Source organism: Ranitomeya imitator, chromosome 4, assembly GCF_032444005.1.
Source record: "Ranitomeya imitator isolate aRanImi1 chromosome 4, aRanImi1.pri, whole genome shotgun sequence".
Lineage (NCBI taxonomy): Eukaryota > Metazoa > Chordata > Amphibia > Anura > Dendrobatidae > Ranitomeya > Ranitomeya imitator.
Genome location: NC_091285.1, coordinates 514,655,231 through 514,671,425, shown reverse-complemented (window position 1 = coordinate 514,671,425; position 16,195 = coordinate 514,655,231). Strand labels below are relative to the sequence as shown.

General features: G+C 41.6%; 1 protein-coding gene across 1 annotated transcript in view; it reads right to left on the bottom strand.

The window, feature by feature from the left end:
- ADAMTSL3 (ADAMTS like 3) overlaps positions 1-14,775 on the bottom strand; it is an 810,189-nt gene extending 795,414 nt beyond the window's left edge. Inside the window, exons 1-2 of the mRNA XM_069766101.1 lie at positions 14,529-14,775; positions 4,639-4,739 (exon numbers count right to left, since the gene is read on the bottom strand). Of these exons, the coding sequence (XP_069622202.1) occupies positions 4,639-4,734 (96 nt within the window). The 5' untranslated portion in view covers positions 4,735-4,739; positions 14,529-14,775. The remainder of the gene's footprint in view (positions 1-4,638; positions 4,740-14,528) is intronic.
- Between the last annotated feature and the right edge of the window lie 1,420 nt (positions 14,776-16,195).

Here is a 16,195-nt window from a genome sequence, read left to right as displayed (position 1 = left end):
GCTCTGCTCACTTTTTCGGTAATGTCATGATAACCCTGACATTAGGAGATAAAGGATCCGCGCAGTAACATCGTAATGAACACTGCCGGCGATAATCTTGCATGGACTCGAGGGTCTTTCAGCAACTGATTCTGTGGACCCAGATGAGTATAAGAATAACGCATAACAGAATTGATCCACTGCTTGAACCCTTGCTACATTTGTTGGCATTGATGTATTCACACATATACAGTGGGCAACGTTTGCATGTCTGAGATGTGGTTGATGGGACATCTCAAAAGATATACGTATGAGCATGCTGACATATGCCTCTAAATGCTAGATGCTATGTGTACTTTGTATGAGATAAAAGGTGGTGAATAATTCCCGGTACGGTCTCTGTGAAGCAAAGGGGTAGATTTCCACAAGCAAAGTGCAGATTTTAGTGGAATAATACTAACAGGCCGGGCACAATGACCAGATTTTGGTAATTTGGTAGCTACATGTCCGAAAATACCCCTACACCTATTATAGTACTCTATGTGACGTTTAAACCTTGTTAGAGTGCCCCAACTATTCTGAATGATCTTAATAGGGCACCCTATTGATGAGGATAATTTCCTAGCAATATAAGAGTGGTATTTCTTTTTATACTGCCTTTTTATTGTTTGTTTTTCTTGCACTTAGCATGTTTTCTCGCACGGTCACATGCACCTTAGTTTGATATATTTTTAAAGGTATTTAGTAAAAGCTATGTTTTAATAATAAATTGATATCCGCTGCTACTTCATAATTTTCTCTCGGATTTAGTAATTACGCCCTTGCTGACATAAATACACTGGCAACTACCAACTCTTCTGGGAGTCCAGGAGGTCTGGTGGCACTACAATGTCATGCTTACCACCAGGGAAAGAGAGAGGGGCTCCCTCCCTTAAAGGGAGAAGGGCACAGTGCATGAGAAGTGCAAATGTTTGAGAAAATAAAGTTGATACCCCAGCAGTCCCATACAGTCTACTGGGAACCAGATCGGTAGCACTTCCTTTCTAGGAAGGTTTTGTAGAAAGCCAAAGAATTGTTAACTTTTTCTGGATTATGGAGGCTTCTTTTTTTTCCCAAGAGCTTCAGGACTTTCTGGGAGAGTTGAAGAATATGGCTAATCTTATAAATGAAACAAAGCTTCTTGAGGCACACACTGCATACAGCCAAAGCTGCAAGCCTAATGGGCCAATGAAAGTTTAGTGAAAATATAGTCTAAGCTGCAGGGGTTAAAAAGTTATTGTGAAGATTATATGGGCAGCAGGTGCATATGGGCAATTTATAGCTTCTAGTGGTATAAGGATGGTTTCATCACTGCATTTCTGTTTAACTCTGTATGCCCTCTCATTAGCCTCTCCTTTTCAGTTTCATAACGCCTGCAATTTCAATTTATGACTTCATATCTGGATTGTGTTCTGAGCAATACAGCAGGCAGGTTATCCTGGGGCTCCAATGAGCTCAACTCTCCAACCAACCAGAAAAGTCTGCCTCTCTACCAGCGTTCAGAGAAAATTATGTCAGGAGGGGATGCTTAGACTCAGACAGTCAACAATCGAGGGGGAAGAGAACAGACTGCATAAAAGTCAACACAAAGTCCTTCTGAGAGTGATCGAAATACGCTTTTTGATTCATAAACTGCCTTACTTTTCACTTCTGTGTTGTGCACCAATTTTCTTTGGCAGCTGCCTTTTATGATATGTGTATGAATACGTATTTATCAAATGACTTTGATTTTGAGAATTCCATAAAGAGGTTTTACACCTTCATTTAGTTTTTGAAAATCCAATAAACAAACAATAAGGCTGCGTTCACACGTTGCAGCTGTGTTGTATTTTTTTTTTTTTTTGCAATTGCACCCAAAACACATTACCATGATTTTCTAAAATCTCATCAAAAACATTGCAGTTCTACCGCAATCACAGCCAAAAAAATGCAACTTGGTGAACACAATGTGTGAACACTGCCTTTCACCTTATTCACATGTCACTTACACAAATGAAAACAAACCAATTTTCATCAGTGTGCTGGATCCAACTTTCTTCTATTTTTGGTCTGCGTGTCCATTTTTACTGTCCATATATGTTGTTCAGTTTTTTTCTTTGAGTCAAAACAAAGGCTTTTTTCTTTGCAAACTCTTTGACTTGCAATGATAAATTTGGTCCTCAAATCAAAAGGCTTTTTTGCTGTTTTTCTGTACCACAAAAATACCATAAAAATGTTAAAGAATTTTTTTTTTTTAATCTTACACTCACATCTCCAGACCCTGAACTCCTCACTGCCACCGTTTCGGTTCATCACATCTTCGAACTTAGGATCATCGTCTGCAGTGGTGAAATCCCCAGGCCTCGGTTGGTAGGCTGAGACTTCCAGGTTTGCGCATGCGTCCAACAGCGAGATGTATGAGGTCATCAAGTGTGTAGCGACCCTTGTGGGCACATGCGCAAAACCCTCCCTGGCCTAGAGGTGAGCGGTAAAGTGAGTATAAGGATTTTCACTATTTTTTTTACATATCACGTTTATTATGCTCTGGACTCTAGAGACCCAAGAGTATAATAATGGACATTGAACTCGAAGACAATATCTTCTTTGTGAATCAAATTTTCGGGGAAAAACACGAGCAGACGAATTTGAATATTTTGCACTCATCTCTAATGGTAACATGTTTTATCCATGCAAAAATTAGAAGACATATTAGAAACTCTCAATAAAAAGCTGGAAGGAAAGTAAAAGCGCAATAGAGTCTTATCTGGGTATTAAGAGATACCTCTACTGAGATTTTACACGCCAGATAGAGCCCCAACACAGGCTCGTAGAAATATTAGCTGCTGCAGATCCACAGGTCTCCTCATGACCAGCCAGAGTTAAAAAAAAAAAATGGGATAAAAAGGTGGATTAACTCCACGCTGCTTGAAAGATAGAAGTCCAATTGGATATTCAGATGAAAAAGTGGCTTTATTCAACGCATTTCGGAGTACTATGACTCCTTCATCAGGAAACAACAAAAGTATGTACCAGAAACTCTGACACTTGTTAATGGGGTCTAACAGACAAAATAAACAATGCAAAGCAGTCATGCCCCTAAGGTTACAATAAGATTAGGATACTGCTATTTATGGGGGGGATTGTACTTGACAGACTATAAACTGGGTTAGTTTCTGAGGCAGTTTTCTCAATCTAGACCTAGATTATTAATAATTAGATTGATCTAAAAATATATTTAGGCAAATAATTTCTATGAAGTAAGAATTCTAATTTTTCTACAAATTAGCATATGTATTGTGCTGATGCAGTAGAGTAAGATTAAAAAATAACAATTTAACAAAAAATTGTTATAAAAAATACCCTAATATTTGGTGTACACTACTCCTTTACAGACAAATCTGTCTCCATAGTTACAGACTACAAACAAACAATCTGTGTAGTCTGATACTGCAGTCAGGTTTACCGCCGTTCCTTCTGCCCCCTAATCTAGTGACTGTACTTGATCACCTTGAGGAAACAGAAAGAAATACAGGATCATGCTACACTGAAGAGGATTCTCCTTTATTAAAAGGATTTCAAATCCATTACCTTGTGTGTAACAGTAGTAGTGCAATTATCTGGCACCTCGCTATGGCCAACTGTGCCATCACAATGGCAATTAGGTACAATACAGTTTGCTTTGAAGATTGTATATCTTGATTTAAGCCATGAAACTGTATTCAGCATATCATAAAAGGAGACTGAGACCGGCATTATTTTAATAAGGAAGAGTTGGCATTAAGATCTGGTGGACACAGAGATCTGACAAGGCTCGCCAAAGGATTTGATTACTGCCTCAGTAGTCTTCATATGAAACATCATTTTCCACTTGGAAAGTGATCAGACCCAAACATAAAATTAGCTTTGTCTATAATTGCACTGCAGAGTTTCTTGTGATGACAGGGGCTGTTCATTTTGGCCGTTACTCCAAATCAGGAACAGCAATGAAAATGTCACATAACACTACGGCACAGATCTCTGTCTATTGGAATCAGGAATATGTATCTTATGGAAGATTGGTCAGAAAGAGCTTGAAGACTAACGTTTGACTTGTTATCTAAACACAACCATGCTTTCTATAAGCCACAAGCTTCCTTAAAAGGAACCTGTCACCATGACAATGCAGTTCAATCTGCAGGCGCCATGTTATAGAGCAGGAAAAGCTGAGACTGATAAATAGATTTGTGAGAAAAGATCAGGCATAATCTGGGTTTTATTAATATATTCCTCTGCTCTTTTTGGGATTTTGTGTCCAGTGGGTGGTCCTATGAGTGATTGACAGCTTTCTTTGTGTAAAAGTGAATATTGAGGTAGCCTTTAGTCACTGATAGGACCACCCTCTGGACTGAAAATCCCAGAAAGAGCAGAGGGTTAAATGATTAAAGAACAGGTTATAACTCGTACTGAAACTCAGAATGTTAGAAAATTGCACTTCATTTCAACCTTATATACACACTGTAGTATATTCAGGGTGTGGAACAAGAAATGGCATTTGGCGCCAAACCTCTATGAGGGTCTACAAGTCATGCGTCCCTCTGGTGCCGTACGGAGGGGCAGCCATATGCATTATTTTCATGTTGTACTCATTGTGCATTCATTTACCTGATATCTTGAAGACTTCAGTGACATCATTACCCACAATGCCAGCAACCGAGAGGCCATCTTGTAAATGTTGTCACGCTCCCGCCTCCACCTCATGTAGGCTTTAATATAAAAAGAGAAGTGTCACTCATAGGTATTTTTATGTGATCAGAGCTTAAATCTAGCAAATTTCCCTAACAAGCAATTGTTCGCTGCATGAACCATTAACACTTGCCACAATGACTAAGTAAATTAAGACATGTGACATATTGTGGAGATTAGCGCTATGCAGCTGTTCACACATAGTAAACACAGATTAATTCACTGACCCTTCACTGAATATAGGGTAGCAATGAAATGTAAGAATCTAATCCCTGAAATACTTCAGACTAAGTTATGCCACATATAGTAGTACTTTTTCTAAATGATTTCTGCTATTTTAGTTTTAGCTAATAGGGAGTGGTCCACCTAAAAAAAGAGAGATGACAGCATTCTTCAGACTCACTCTCCTCTCATACCATGCGGCAACACAAAGTAGAACACTAAGCGTTTCATGGTGCTCGAACAGCAGAAGAAAGCTTGGGATTTACTTCAGGTTGCCATCTCGTTCTACTTTTAAGATGCATTACTACAACACACATGCCTCTTCAGAAGACAATTAGAAGGGTTACATGATTTGGTCATCTGAAGAAAAGTCAAAATTCTTGTCTACTTCCAATGAATTCTGAACTAAGATAAACCATTCCTGCACTGAATACATACAAATGCTATTGTTAATACAAATTATAATGATTGTATCTGCCCAGAGTGATCAGGTGGAATGCCATGCCACATCCCGTAGTGTGGCAATGATGGCTCCATTGTAGAGAGGAGCTTATTCTACATATAGTGCTGTGTTGTGGTGCATCTGGGAGTCTTATGTGCAGAGGTTTAGTCCGCTGACTACTGGGCCTGACAACATTAACCTTTAATAATAATCTTTATTTTTTTTATACAGCGCTAACATATTCCGCAGCGCTTTACAGTTTTTGCTCACATTATCATCACTGTCCCCGATAGGGAATTTAGATTGTGAGCCTCATCAGTATGTCTTTGGAATGTGGGAGGAAACCGGAGAACCTGGAGAAAACCCACGCAAACACGGGGAGAACATACAAACTCCTTGCAGATGTTGTCCAAGGTGAGATTAGAACCCAGGACTCCAGTGCTGCAAGGCTGCTGTGCTGTCCACTGCGCCACCGTGCTGCCCTTTTCAGAGAATTGTGTGTAATATTTAAGGGGTTGTCTGGAGTTACATCTAAATCTTGACAGCATGCATTGGGCACCCTGTCAGGATTCCCTGGTATTGCTGGTGAGAATGAACAGTCAAGTGACCACAAGTTTGTAATTTTTATACTTCCGGCCACATGGTCACATTCTGACTAGTCATACCTGGCTTCTCTCAATACAAGTGAATTGAGAGAAGTCAGGCACATCTAGTTGGCATATGACCGCATGTATGCAAATTGCATAATTGTGATCAAGTGCTCACCTGCTCTCACCGGCAACACCGGGGAATCCTGACATCGCACCACTCAATGTCAAGATTCAGAAGTCTGCAGCCACATAGAGTTACTGCAGACCTTTACCAGAAGACTGGACAAGTCAGACTAGGCTTCCCAACTGTGGGCAGTGATCAGATACCTACAAGCCAAGCCTAAGCAGAAGTAGAGAGCAAGACAAAACCCCTGCCTTCCTGACGCCCGAGTTACAAAGATGTGTTACCAAGTGTCAGGACTGTAACCATAAGGTAAACTCAGCCCAGAGTAAAGTTAAAGAAGTTTTTCCAAGGATATTTTTAGTGCACAAGCTTGCTCTATCTAGAAATCACAAAAGTGGCCTTACTCACCTCCTGCAATAATAATAATAATAATCTTTATTTTTATACACACAACAGCGCTGCTGCCCTAGGTCTTTGTGAATTGTGAATTCACAATCACAGCACATGACCTTCGCAGGCAATCAATGGGAGCAGTTGTGACAAAGTGGACAATATGAGATCTTTAAGACCAGTGATTGGCCAAGAAAAACTGATACTGGCCACTGAAGCTATTCTAGACTAATGTGCACATTATCAGCAATAGACCCTAGAATTTGTATTAAAGTTTCTAATGAGCATGTGCAAAGGTCATTGTGAAGGGAGGGGGATCAGGGTTAGCTGTGACATTAGCTATTGTGATTGGTGGCTCTGGAACTAACAGCTGCATATAGAGGCGCTACCTGTTATTTCTATCCTGTCTGGGATGATAATGAGACTGCTGAAACATTTTCCTTAAAGAACAGGAAGTAGGAGACTAAATTAAGCCAAAGAGTGAAAATTCTAGGATTATGTGTTTTTTTTCATACAGATTGTAATATGAAGAAGACACCGGTAAAATGTTTTAAACCTACATTTAACGCAGAAACCTGATTTAAACAATAGATCATTTTCTGACCATACTGTATATTCCCTTTAAGCTTCTAGGGACCACAATCAAGTCTGCCTGCATAACTGCACCATCCTTCTGGTGATAGGCCTCCATGGGCTTAAAGGGGTTTTCCGATCCAAATAGATAAATCTGCAGTCAATATGTGTGACTGCAGACTTATGAATCCCCCCAGTGTCGGCACTGTGCACTGCGAGGATTAGTCGTCTCCTGACCCAGGACCGGAAGGTAGGTAGGTGCTTTCACACACCTACCGGACGGCCGCGTCAGTAGACGAGGTGCGGCCTCACTCTATACAAGGGTATGGAGCGAGGCCATGCTCACTAGATAGGCCCTGGCAAGGAGTATGTATAACTTATACATATCCTCCAGTCTCGGCTCAGAAGTTGTCGAATCCCCACAGTGCACAGCACGTGTGCTGGGGGAGATTCATAAGTCTGCAGTCACCCAGTGTGATTGAAGACTTATGGATTTGGACCGGACAATCCCCAGTCTTATCCTCTTACAAGTGCTATACAATGATAAGATGCAATGTTACCAATTTACCAAGTTTTTTGCCTTTGATGCAGCAGGGAACTGGCATTAGGCACTAGTGATATGATCGTTTAGCCCAGATTGAGCACCCTGGACAGTGGATGTTCTCAGACATTCGCCCTGTGTCCACTGTTCTCTACACTGGCACTAGTGGCATATTTCATAACCATAGCACATTCATGTAAAGCACAGCACAAAGCCCTACTGTTGTAAGTAATGATCAGGGTATGAGCTGTCTGGGTTGGATAACGCAGCCCAGACTGAGCATCCTTCCTCCATTAGGTCAATTAGCTAAACAAATAAAGGACGGTAATAAAGGGAAAATACTTTACTCTATCAGAATGCCCACTCCTAAATATGACAGCAGAGACGGAGCACCACTATGATTAATCTGATTAATCACATGTAAAGGGGATTCTCATGAATAACGGATATAGCGGCTGCCAGCAGAGCGCTGATTAATGTCGCACAAAGCACTAAGGCTATGCCACCTTCTCACTAACATTCCACGAGTCTCAAAGCCTAAAACGCAGCCAGTCTTTTATGTGCACCCCGACTATTGTGGAAAATGGTCATCAAGTCTCGCAAAGTAGTGTAGTCTAGAGCCGAGAGGGGAGAAAAAAAGATAAGTGAGCCGTCTAGACAAATGAAATGAAAACATATGAGCTTAGCGGTCACTTTCCATTATATAAAACAACTTGTCAAATTGTTATCTAACCCTCTAATCGCTGCCCACGGGAGACCATCTTCAGGGGCTGGAACGTAATGTGTTTATTAAAAGGATCATATCAGCGTAAGGATTAGGAGAGTCAAAATAAATATACATGGAAAATAATGAGAGCTATTCTTTCCTAGTGTGGCTGCGAGAACTTTCATTTCCCTCTGGGTCTTAGAAACTGCTAAACGTTCTCTTCACCTGTTCCTGGTCAAAAGTATAACACTGTGGGGTCACGTCACGCCGGAAATGACCACACCAATAGTGTTTCATTCCAAATCTTATTTAAACAAGTTCTATAAAAAATATAAATGAAGGATTCATTTAGTTTTCTTAACCCTTAAGCTATGTGCCCACGTTGCAGAACAGAAGCAGATTTTTCTGCATCAAAACCGCATTCCCTTGCCAATGAAAACGCATGCAGATTTTGATGCGTTTTTGTTGCGTTTTTCAAGCGTTTGTCGCGTTTTTTCCAAGCGTTTTCCTATACAAGTCTATGGCAAAATGAATGAACATGCTGCGTATTAGGCTGCCGTCACTCTAGCAGTATTTGGTCAGTATTTTACACCAGTATTCGTAAGCCAAAACCAGGAGTGGAACAAATAGAGGAAAAGTATAATAGAAACATATGCACCACTTCTGCATTTATCACCCACTCCTGGTTTTGGCTTACAAATACTGATGTAAAATACTAACCAAATACTGCTAGTGTGATGGCAGCCTTTTACCGCGATGCGACTCCGCTGCGGAAAAATACGTAGCATAGGCACAGCAATTACGGAATGTAATTAAAATTAATGGGATGCATTTCGTTAGCGTTTTGTAAGCGTTTCCGCTGCGGAAATGCTTAAAAAATGCAACGTGGGAACATAGCCTTAAATTGATATAGTGCAGATACAGAAAAGGATTTAAAAGAGTTTCACCTGAGACAATAAAGAGTATATCCGGTACTTTAGAAAAAAAAGGCATGTAGGTGTTAAGAGAGGCAACTACCTGTCTTTTGTACCTGGTGCTGGTCATTGACCGCTCCTGCCAGAGATTCAGTTACTCCCTGTCAACAGAGCAGCAGCTTCTCTTCCTGCTGACAGGGCAGGACTACTGGTGTCATGCTGATTGACAGTCGGCTCCCACTGCCTAATTGGGGGAAGCTGGTTGTCAATCAGCATGACACCAGTAGTCCCACCCTGTCAGCAGGAAGAGAAGCTGCTGCTCTGTTGACAGGGAGTAACTGAATCTCTGGCAGGAGCGGTCAATGACCAGCACCAGGTAAAAAAGACAGGTAGTTGCCTCTGTTAACAACTGCATGCCTTTGAAAAGTCCCAGATATCCCTTTTAAAGGGAATCTATCAGCTGAATTTCAAACCCCTAACTATTTATATACATATGTAACTCTTTCAAAAACAAGTTCAGCAATACCTTTACATGGCCGGTCCGTACCTCCAATTCTGAGAAATCTATGCTTGAATTAATAATCAAATGAGACTGAAGCCTCTGTCACTCCAGCTCTATTCCTCGCCCAGCACAACCCCCTCCTGCTTGAGTGACAGCCTTTATGATGTGTGACTTCAAGCAAAGGAGGAGCCAGTCAAGCAGGAGCCAGTGCTGGGTGGGGAATAGAGCTGGAGGGACAGTGGTTTCAGATCTATAAATAGCTCTTCAGCCTCATTTGCATATTGATTAAAACGCTGATTTCTTAGTAACGGAGGAATGAAGTGGCCATGTAAAGTTAATGCTGGACTTATCTACATGCACAAATAAATTGTTTGTAGTGTGAAATCCTGCTGACAGATTCCATTTAATGACATAGAATATGTCATTCATTTGTGATAGGTTGCTGTCTGAAATCCTCTAACCACCTTGCAGCAGAACAGGGGCTCTTAGGTCTTTGACCCACCCAACTTTCCATCTGGGGAATATGTCAGAAAGGTCTCAGGTGGTAAGTCATTTTAAATCATTGTTAAAACAGAAGCGGGTACACACTGCACAACTCCCACACTGGGTTTATATTCATTCCGATAATCTTTCTGAAAAGGATGTAGATTCCCATTTCAAGAAAAGATCTGTATCATTCAATCGCTCTTCTCCACTCATGTGGAGATCTACCGTGGATATCCTTCTTACATGGAGATCCCGCTGATTTTTAGATCCTTTTTAGCTGGGGTGTTTTGCTCCCTTGAACTCAGCTGTTAACGTATTGGCCAACTTTATAATGTATTCTGTGGAGCGATATTACCTCTTAAAGGAGCTCTCATCTTAAGGTACTAAAATAAGTTGCCATCTTAAATTAGGGCTTTGTTGACATGGGGGAGGAATGCATAGAAAAGACACAACACTATGTACACTTCCCTTATCTATGGAAGTGTTCAGTGTAAACAGGAACACCTGTAGCCAAAACGCCAGAGAACTTTTGTTCTCAGGGATAGAAATGCTAAACAAAAAAGTTTGGGCCTCTAGTAGATAAATGTCACAGTCAGTCTTGCAGGGGCGTAGTGGTCTACCGTCCATGTGTCCTGCATAGTAAATCCATATCATTGTAGAGGACATGGTAGAATGATGTTAAGCTTAGGCTACGTTCACATTTGCGTTGTTGGGCGCAGCGTCGTCGACGCATACTGATGCATGCGTCATGCGCCCCTATCTTTAACATGGGGGGGCGCATGGACATGCGCCGGTATGCGTTGTATTGCGTTTTACGACGCATGCATCAATTTGACGCACCAGACAGGGCGCGGACGACGCTACTTGTAGCATTTTCCCTGTGCCAAAATTCATGAACATTACTAGTTGATGTCAACACATGCGTCAAAAAACGCAGCGTTGTGTATATGCGTTGTTGGTTGCGGCGACGACGCTGCGCCCAACAACGCAAATGTGAACGTTATGTAAGGGGAAGATCTCACAATCATGGTGATGTGATTGATGGCCATGAGCCGCCATTCTCTACATCACTAGGGTAGAGGCACCATAGACACCCCCTGTAGTCTGCTGCTGCTGCCACCAGGTAAAGTACATTAGATCCTTCTTTTCTCCACTTTTCCCACTGACACCTTCAGATACAATGAGGCAAAATTTTCATAATAAAATAAATCACCCCTAAAGCCTAAGGAGCACATTGAATTATGACGGGGGGTAATTTAGAAGTCAAGTTAGAAATGTACAAATGGGGTGAAAATAGAGATGAAAGAGTTAAAATATTAACCAGTCAAGGCTGCTGCTTTTCTTTTCATGGCTGCCTTAGAATCCCGACAGGTCATTGATGTGAAAATGCTGCCGGACTGCTTGACACTTGCAATTTCCATCTTCTTTTACGGGGTGCAACAGAGACACCGCAGTGTCAGATTGCTCCTTCTCTGGTCGCAGCCATTGCAGACGCTGGGAGAATATTTATTGCATTCTTACAAGCCTTGATGGACAAGTCATCACCTCGCCCTACACCGAACAATTAGTTTCTTCTTTTTTTTTTATGTTTTCCTTAGACATAATTTGAAGATTAGTGAGGAGTTTATGAAACAGCGCGCATTTGTCAAATCTATTGGAATGATGTAATAATGTATTAAGATGTTACTTTTAGTACCTGTAGCAGAGAGCAAATGTTAGTGCAATAGGGTCACTGTGAGGTTAGAAATGACTCTTAAAGGAAAAGTACGCCTATTTAACATTGGCGTGTAATGTGTCACTGCGCCACCTAGTGGGAGCCTTAACCAAAACTGTTCACTGTCAGAATCGCTGGGATTTTATTACAGTGAGCAGAACGGATATTTTCTAGCAGTGTCGGTGTGCTTTTTTATATTGAGTACAGCTTCAATATTGCTGGTCAGAAGAAGGAACTCCGCTCTGAACAAGTAAACAGCCTGGCATCTCTGCCTGTGATTTGGATGCTTTTATAGATCAGAACGACCAAGCAGCCGCAGAATCCAATGGAGCTATAGATAATTGTGTGTGGACATGTTGGGAAAACGAAAGAAAGTTGGGAGCAAGAAGATGATGAAAGTCATAAAGGTTTCAAACATGCTAGTGCCTCCTTCATTCTACCCCACCAATGTAACTGTTCTCAGAGGGCAGAAAATATGACTATTGCTAAAGCTTACATGTTTAATCAAAACATTTACAATAAATGTTACACTTTTATTCCCATTAATCAGTTAAACCTAACGTCTGTGTGTGTATAATCAAAAATAGAGACGATTAAATAAAAAAAAATTCTAGGCATTTAACTGTAGAGAGTTAACCCATTCCTGCAATCAGATCCACCTGCTTCATTATTCCTATAACTCCCTGTATGTATCAAGATCGTTCAGAATGAAAAATCACCAATCTGTTTAGGTTCAGGCTACGTCCCCATGATCCGGTAGTAGCAGCGCTTTGGACATTACCATGTGTTCAATGCAGCCAGAACGCTGCATTCTATTGAACACAGGTAAATGCACATTATGCGGATTTACCGCATTCACTACATTCTATACATGAAATTGACATGATGCTGTCCTGAAAAACGCGGCGCATGTCAGTCTCCATGGGTGATCCGCAGGTGCACATGAACGAATAGTGGACATCGTGTTTCTAGAAATCCCATCCTCTATGCTGTAACATCTGGTCGCTGCGGTGTTCAAATACGCAGTAATTCCTGAACGTGGGATCGTACCCATAGGCCACTTTTACACCTTCAGTATTTGGTCGCTATTTTCCCACCATATTTATAAGCCACGATCAGGAGAGGAACAATCAGAGGAGACCTATAATAGAAACCCGTCACCACTTCTGTATTTATCACCCACTCCTGGTTTTGGCTTACAGATACTGATGAGAAATACTGACTGAATACTGAGCATGTGAACGTGGCCTAATACTCCCCCTTTCTTCTAGGATGGTAAATGTTTACTTTGCATGGATGCATTGATTTCAGTCAATGACATAATTTACACATTTCTATTTTGGAATTTTTATTTGGTAGACATTTATCAAAACAATTGCAAATGTAAAAAAAATAGTATATAATTACTTAGCTAAAGGATGGAGTTTTTGTAAACTTAAGAATAAAGCTGGATTTTGGGAACTTGTCTGTATGGACCTGTGTCCGGTGGCGTGCAGATCCATGCGGTGATTTTACCTACACATATGTATCTACATCTACTACATCACTGGTCTCTCAGCCAGCAGCCATCATTGGTCCTGATGTTACATGAAAGCCCCAATATTTAGGTCCATGCTATCTCGTCACTAATGTATGCAGGGCCGACTGAGAATGACAGAAATAAAGGGTATATTGGGGACAATGCATATGTGTTGTCAATGGTCAGAACATATCGCTGGGTTATGGTTGTACTTAGATTGTGTCCATCATATCATAGATAAGATAAGATATACCTTAATAGGGAACATGTACATTAATCATATACATTCATTCAAAACTGAAAATGAACATCTGAAAATTGCAGCTGTCATTGTGTTTGGTTTTTAACTTGATGACATGATTAGCATTAGCGTGTCGCCCCTCCCCCACCCCTGACAATGCCATTGGCACAGGCAGTATACTGTATGCACCTACACTGATTTACGTCCCAGCGCGGTCGCTGATCACAAGGGTCTAAGTAAAAACAGCGGAAGAGCTTGGGATCTACTCCACGTACAGACTTTATTTTTGTAACATTTTTTTATGCGTCGGAATGACCTCGATATCTAAAGAACGCAACTGAGAATTCGTGGGTCGTTACTATAGGTCATTCGTGAGAGCCAATGACACGGGCCATCAAGTTCGGGCTTATACCCCGGCACTTAAAGAGTTAAACTCTATGATGGCTCGAGGGCACACGCTCCTGAACCCTACAGTAACTGCAAAGGAATGGGCAAGAAGATCTGCCATGCCCTGCGCTGCTGGTAACCCCTTCCTCTCCGCAACCAATGGGGCACTCATCTTTCACTTGCAAGTTGCAACTCAAAACATAGAGCAGACACTCAAGCCATCATTTCCGATATAACAGCCCACCATACATATAAAATCAAATAGATATATATATATGTACATACAGTATATATAGATATAGCTATATATATATGTGTATATATATATGTGTGTATATATATATATATATATATATATATATATATATATATATGATTTCAGTTGCATACAGATACTGATACTCTTCTGCTATGACTAGGCACCCAATGTAAAGCATAATTGGGGGATGACGCCTCACCTTCCTAGCACTGGCCCCCAAAGTCTTCTTCACATATGTCTTCTGCACTGGATGCTCCTGGCAGATGGGGAATAAGTCCACACTGTAGGGGCAGCAGCAGTAATGCCCTTTAAACCTTCATGCTCTCCTGTGATCGGCGTGGTTCTGGCCGGGGGCAGGGGGCATCTCTGTGACCCGCAGCGGGTGACTAGCTCAGCTCCTGGGTACAGCTGGAATCTGCCTCTGCTGCACCAGTCAAGCGGCTCAGTGCAAATGCAACAGGTCCGCTGGTGACAGCCAGAGAAGCCGGCTCGCGTCCCTCAGCGCCACCTGCTGGGTGTCTGGGTGAAATGCAGCGAGGTTCTGCTTTAAGGGTTCCCAATGGAAAAGCAGCTGTGAGCAGACAGACATGCTCCTGTAATACAGTAGCTGAAGCCAAAATAAAAAGGCAGGGTTCCTGGTAGCTCTTACACTTTAAGAGGCCCAGGGGCAACCTGATCTGAAGGATTTCCATCTCAGCTTCTTTACATTTTTTCCATTTTAAACTCTAGCTGACAGGAGGGACAGCAAAATGAATCACATTTAAGGCACCATATATACAGTTCTCCGTCTCTAATTGGAACCAATGCTCGCCATTTATCTTGCCACGTACATATTTATTCCTAAAAAGTCTTATTATTTTAACTTTGACATTAATATGTAACATATTTTAGCAGATTGTGTGTGCCAACCCCTAGGAATGTATAAAATTATTAATCTGCAGCTTTCCCTACAGAGCCAGTGGACCGGCAACGTCAGACTGAAGAAACTCTTTGGGATTAGGTTTTTCAGAGGTATTTCACTATTAAAAGTCGTCACTGCGGTCCACAAGATGATGATAATAATCAATAACATAATGATGTGCTTTATTTGTATAGCACCAACTTATACCATTGCTATTCGCAACCAAGAGGAGCAATGCACGTGAATGACAAAAGATGGAAGACAAAAGGTTATAAAGGGCAGGTGACCAGTTACCGAATCAGTACAAGCCGCATAATGGAGGACACAGATATACGGCGGAGCGCACGCTTATACAAAAGAAAGGTTAGTACACGGCCAAGAGTCTGCAACTGTAACAATATGCACCTCTAAAACACACGTATATATTTATATTGTTTTATTGAGATGGAGATATATACTGTATATACATATATTCAGTGGTATGTAAAAGTTTGGACACCTCTGGTCAGAATACATTTTATTATGAACAGCTAAGCAAGTTGAAGATGAAATGGGAAAACGCTGCATAATGTATATATAAAATATTAATCTGCAAAATTGATGTGAAAAATTACAGTAAAAAAGAAGGTACTTAGCGCATTGATTGACCAATATATGCCAATGTCAAGGCATCCTTCATTGATGGGTCCCTAAGGCTGGGTTCCCATTGCGTTATGGGACCGCGTTAAACGGACAGCGTTGCACGGCGAAATTAACGCCGTGCAACGCGGCTGTTAATGCGCCCATTGAAGGCAATGGGAACGCGCTTCACTAGCGCGTGCCATGTTCGGCACGCGCTAGCGACGCGCCGATGATTCCTGGCGCACCGCGGACGCTGCTTGCAGCGTCCGAGGCGCGCCCGCGGTCCGTTCCCCGCTCTCGCAGATCGGGGATCTGCGAGAGCGGGGACGTTACCGCGACCCCGA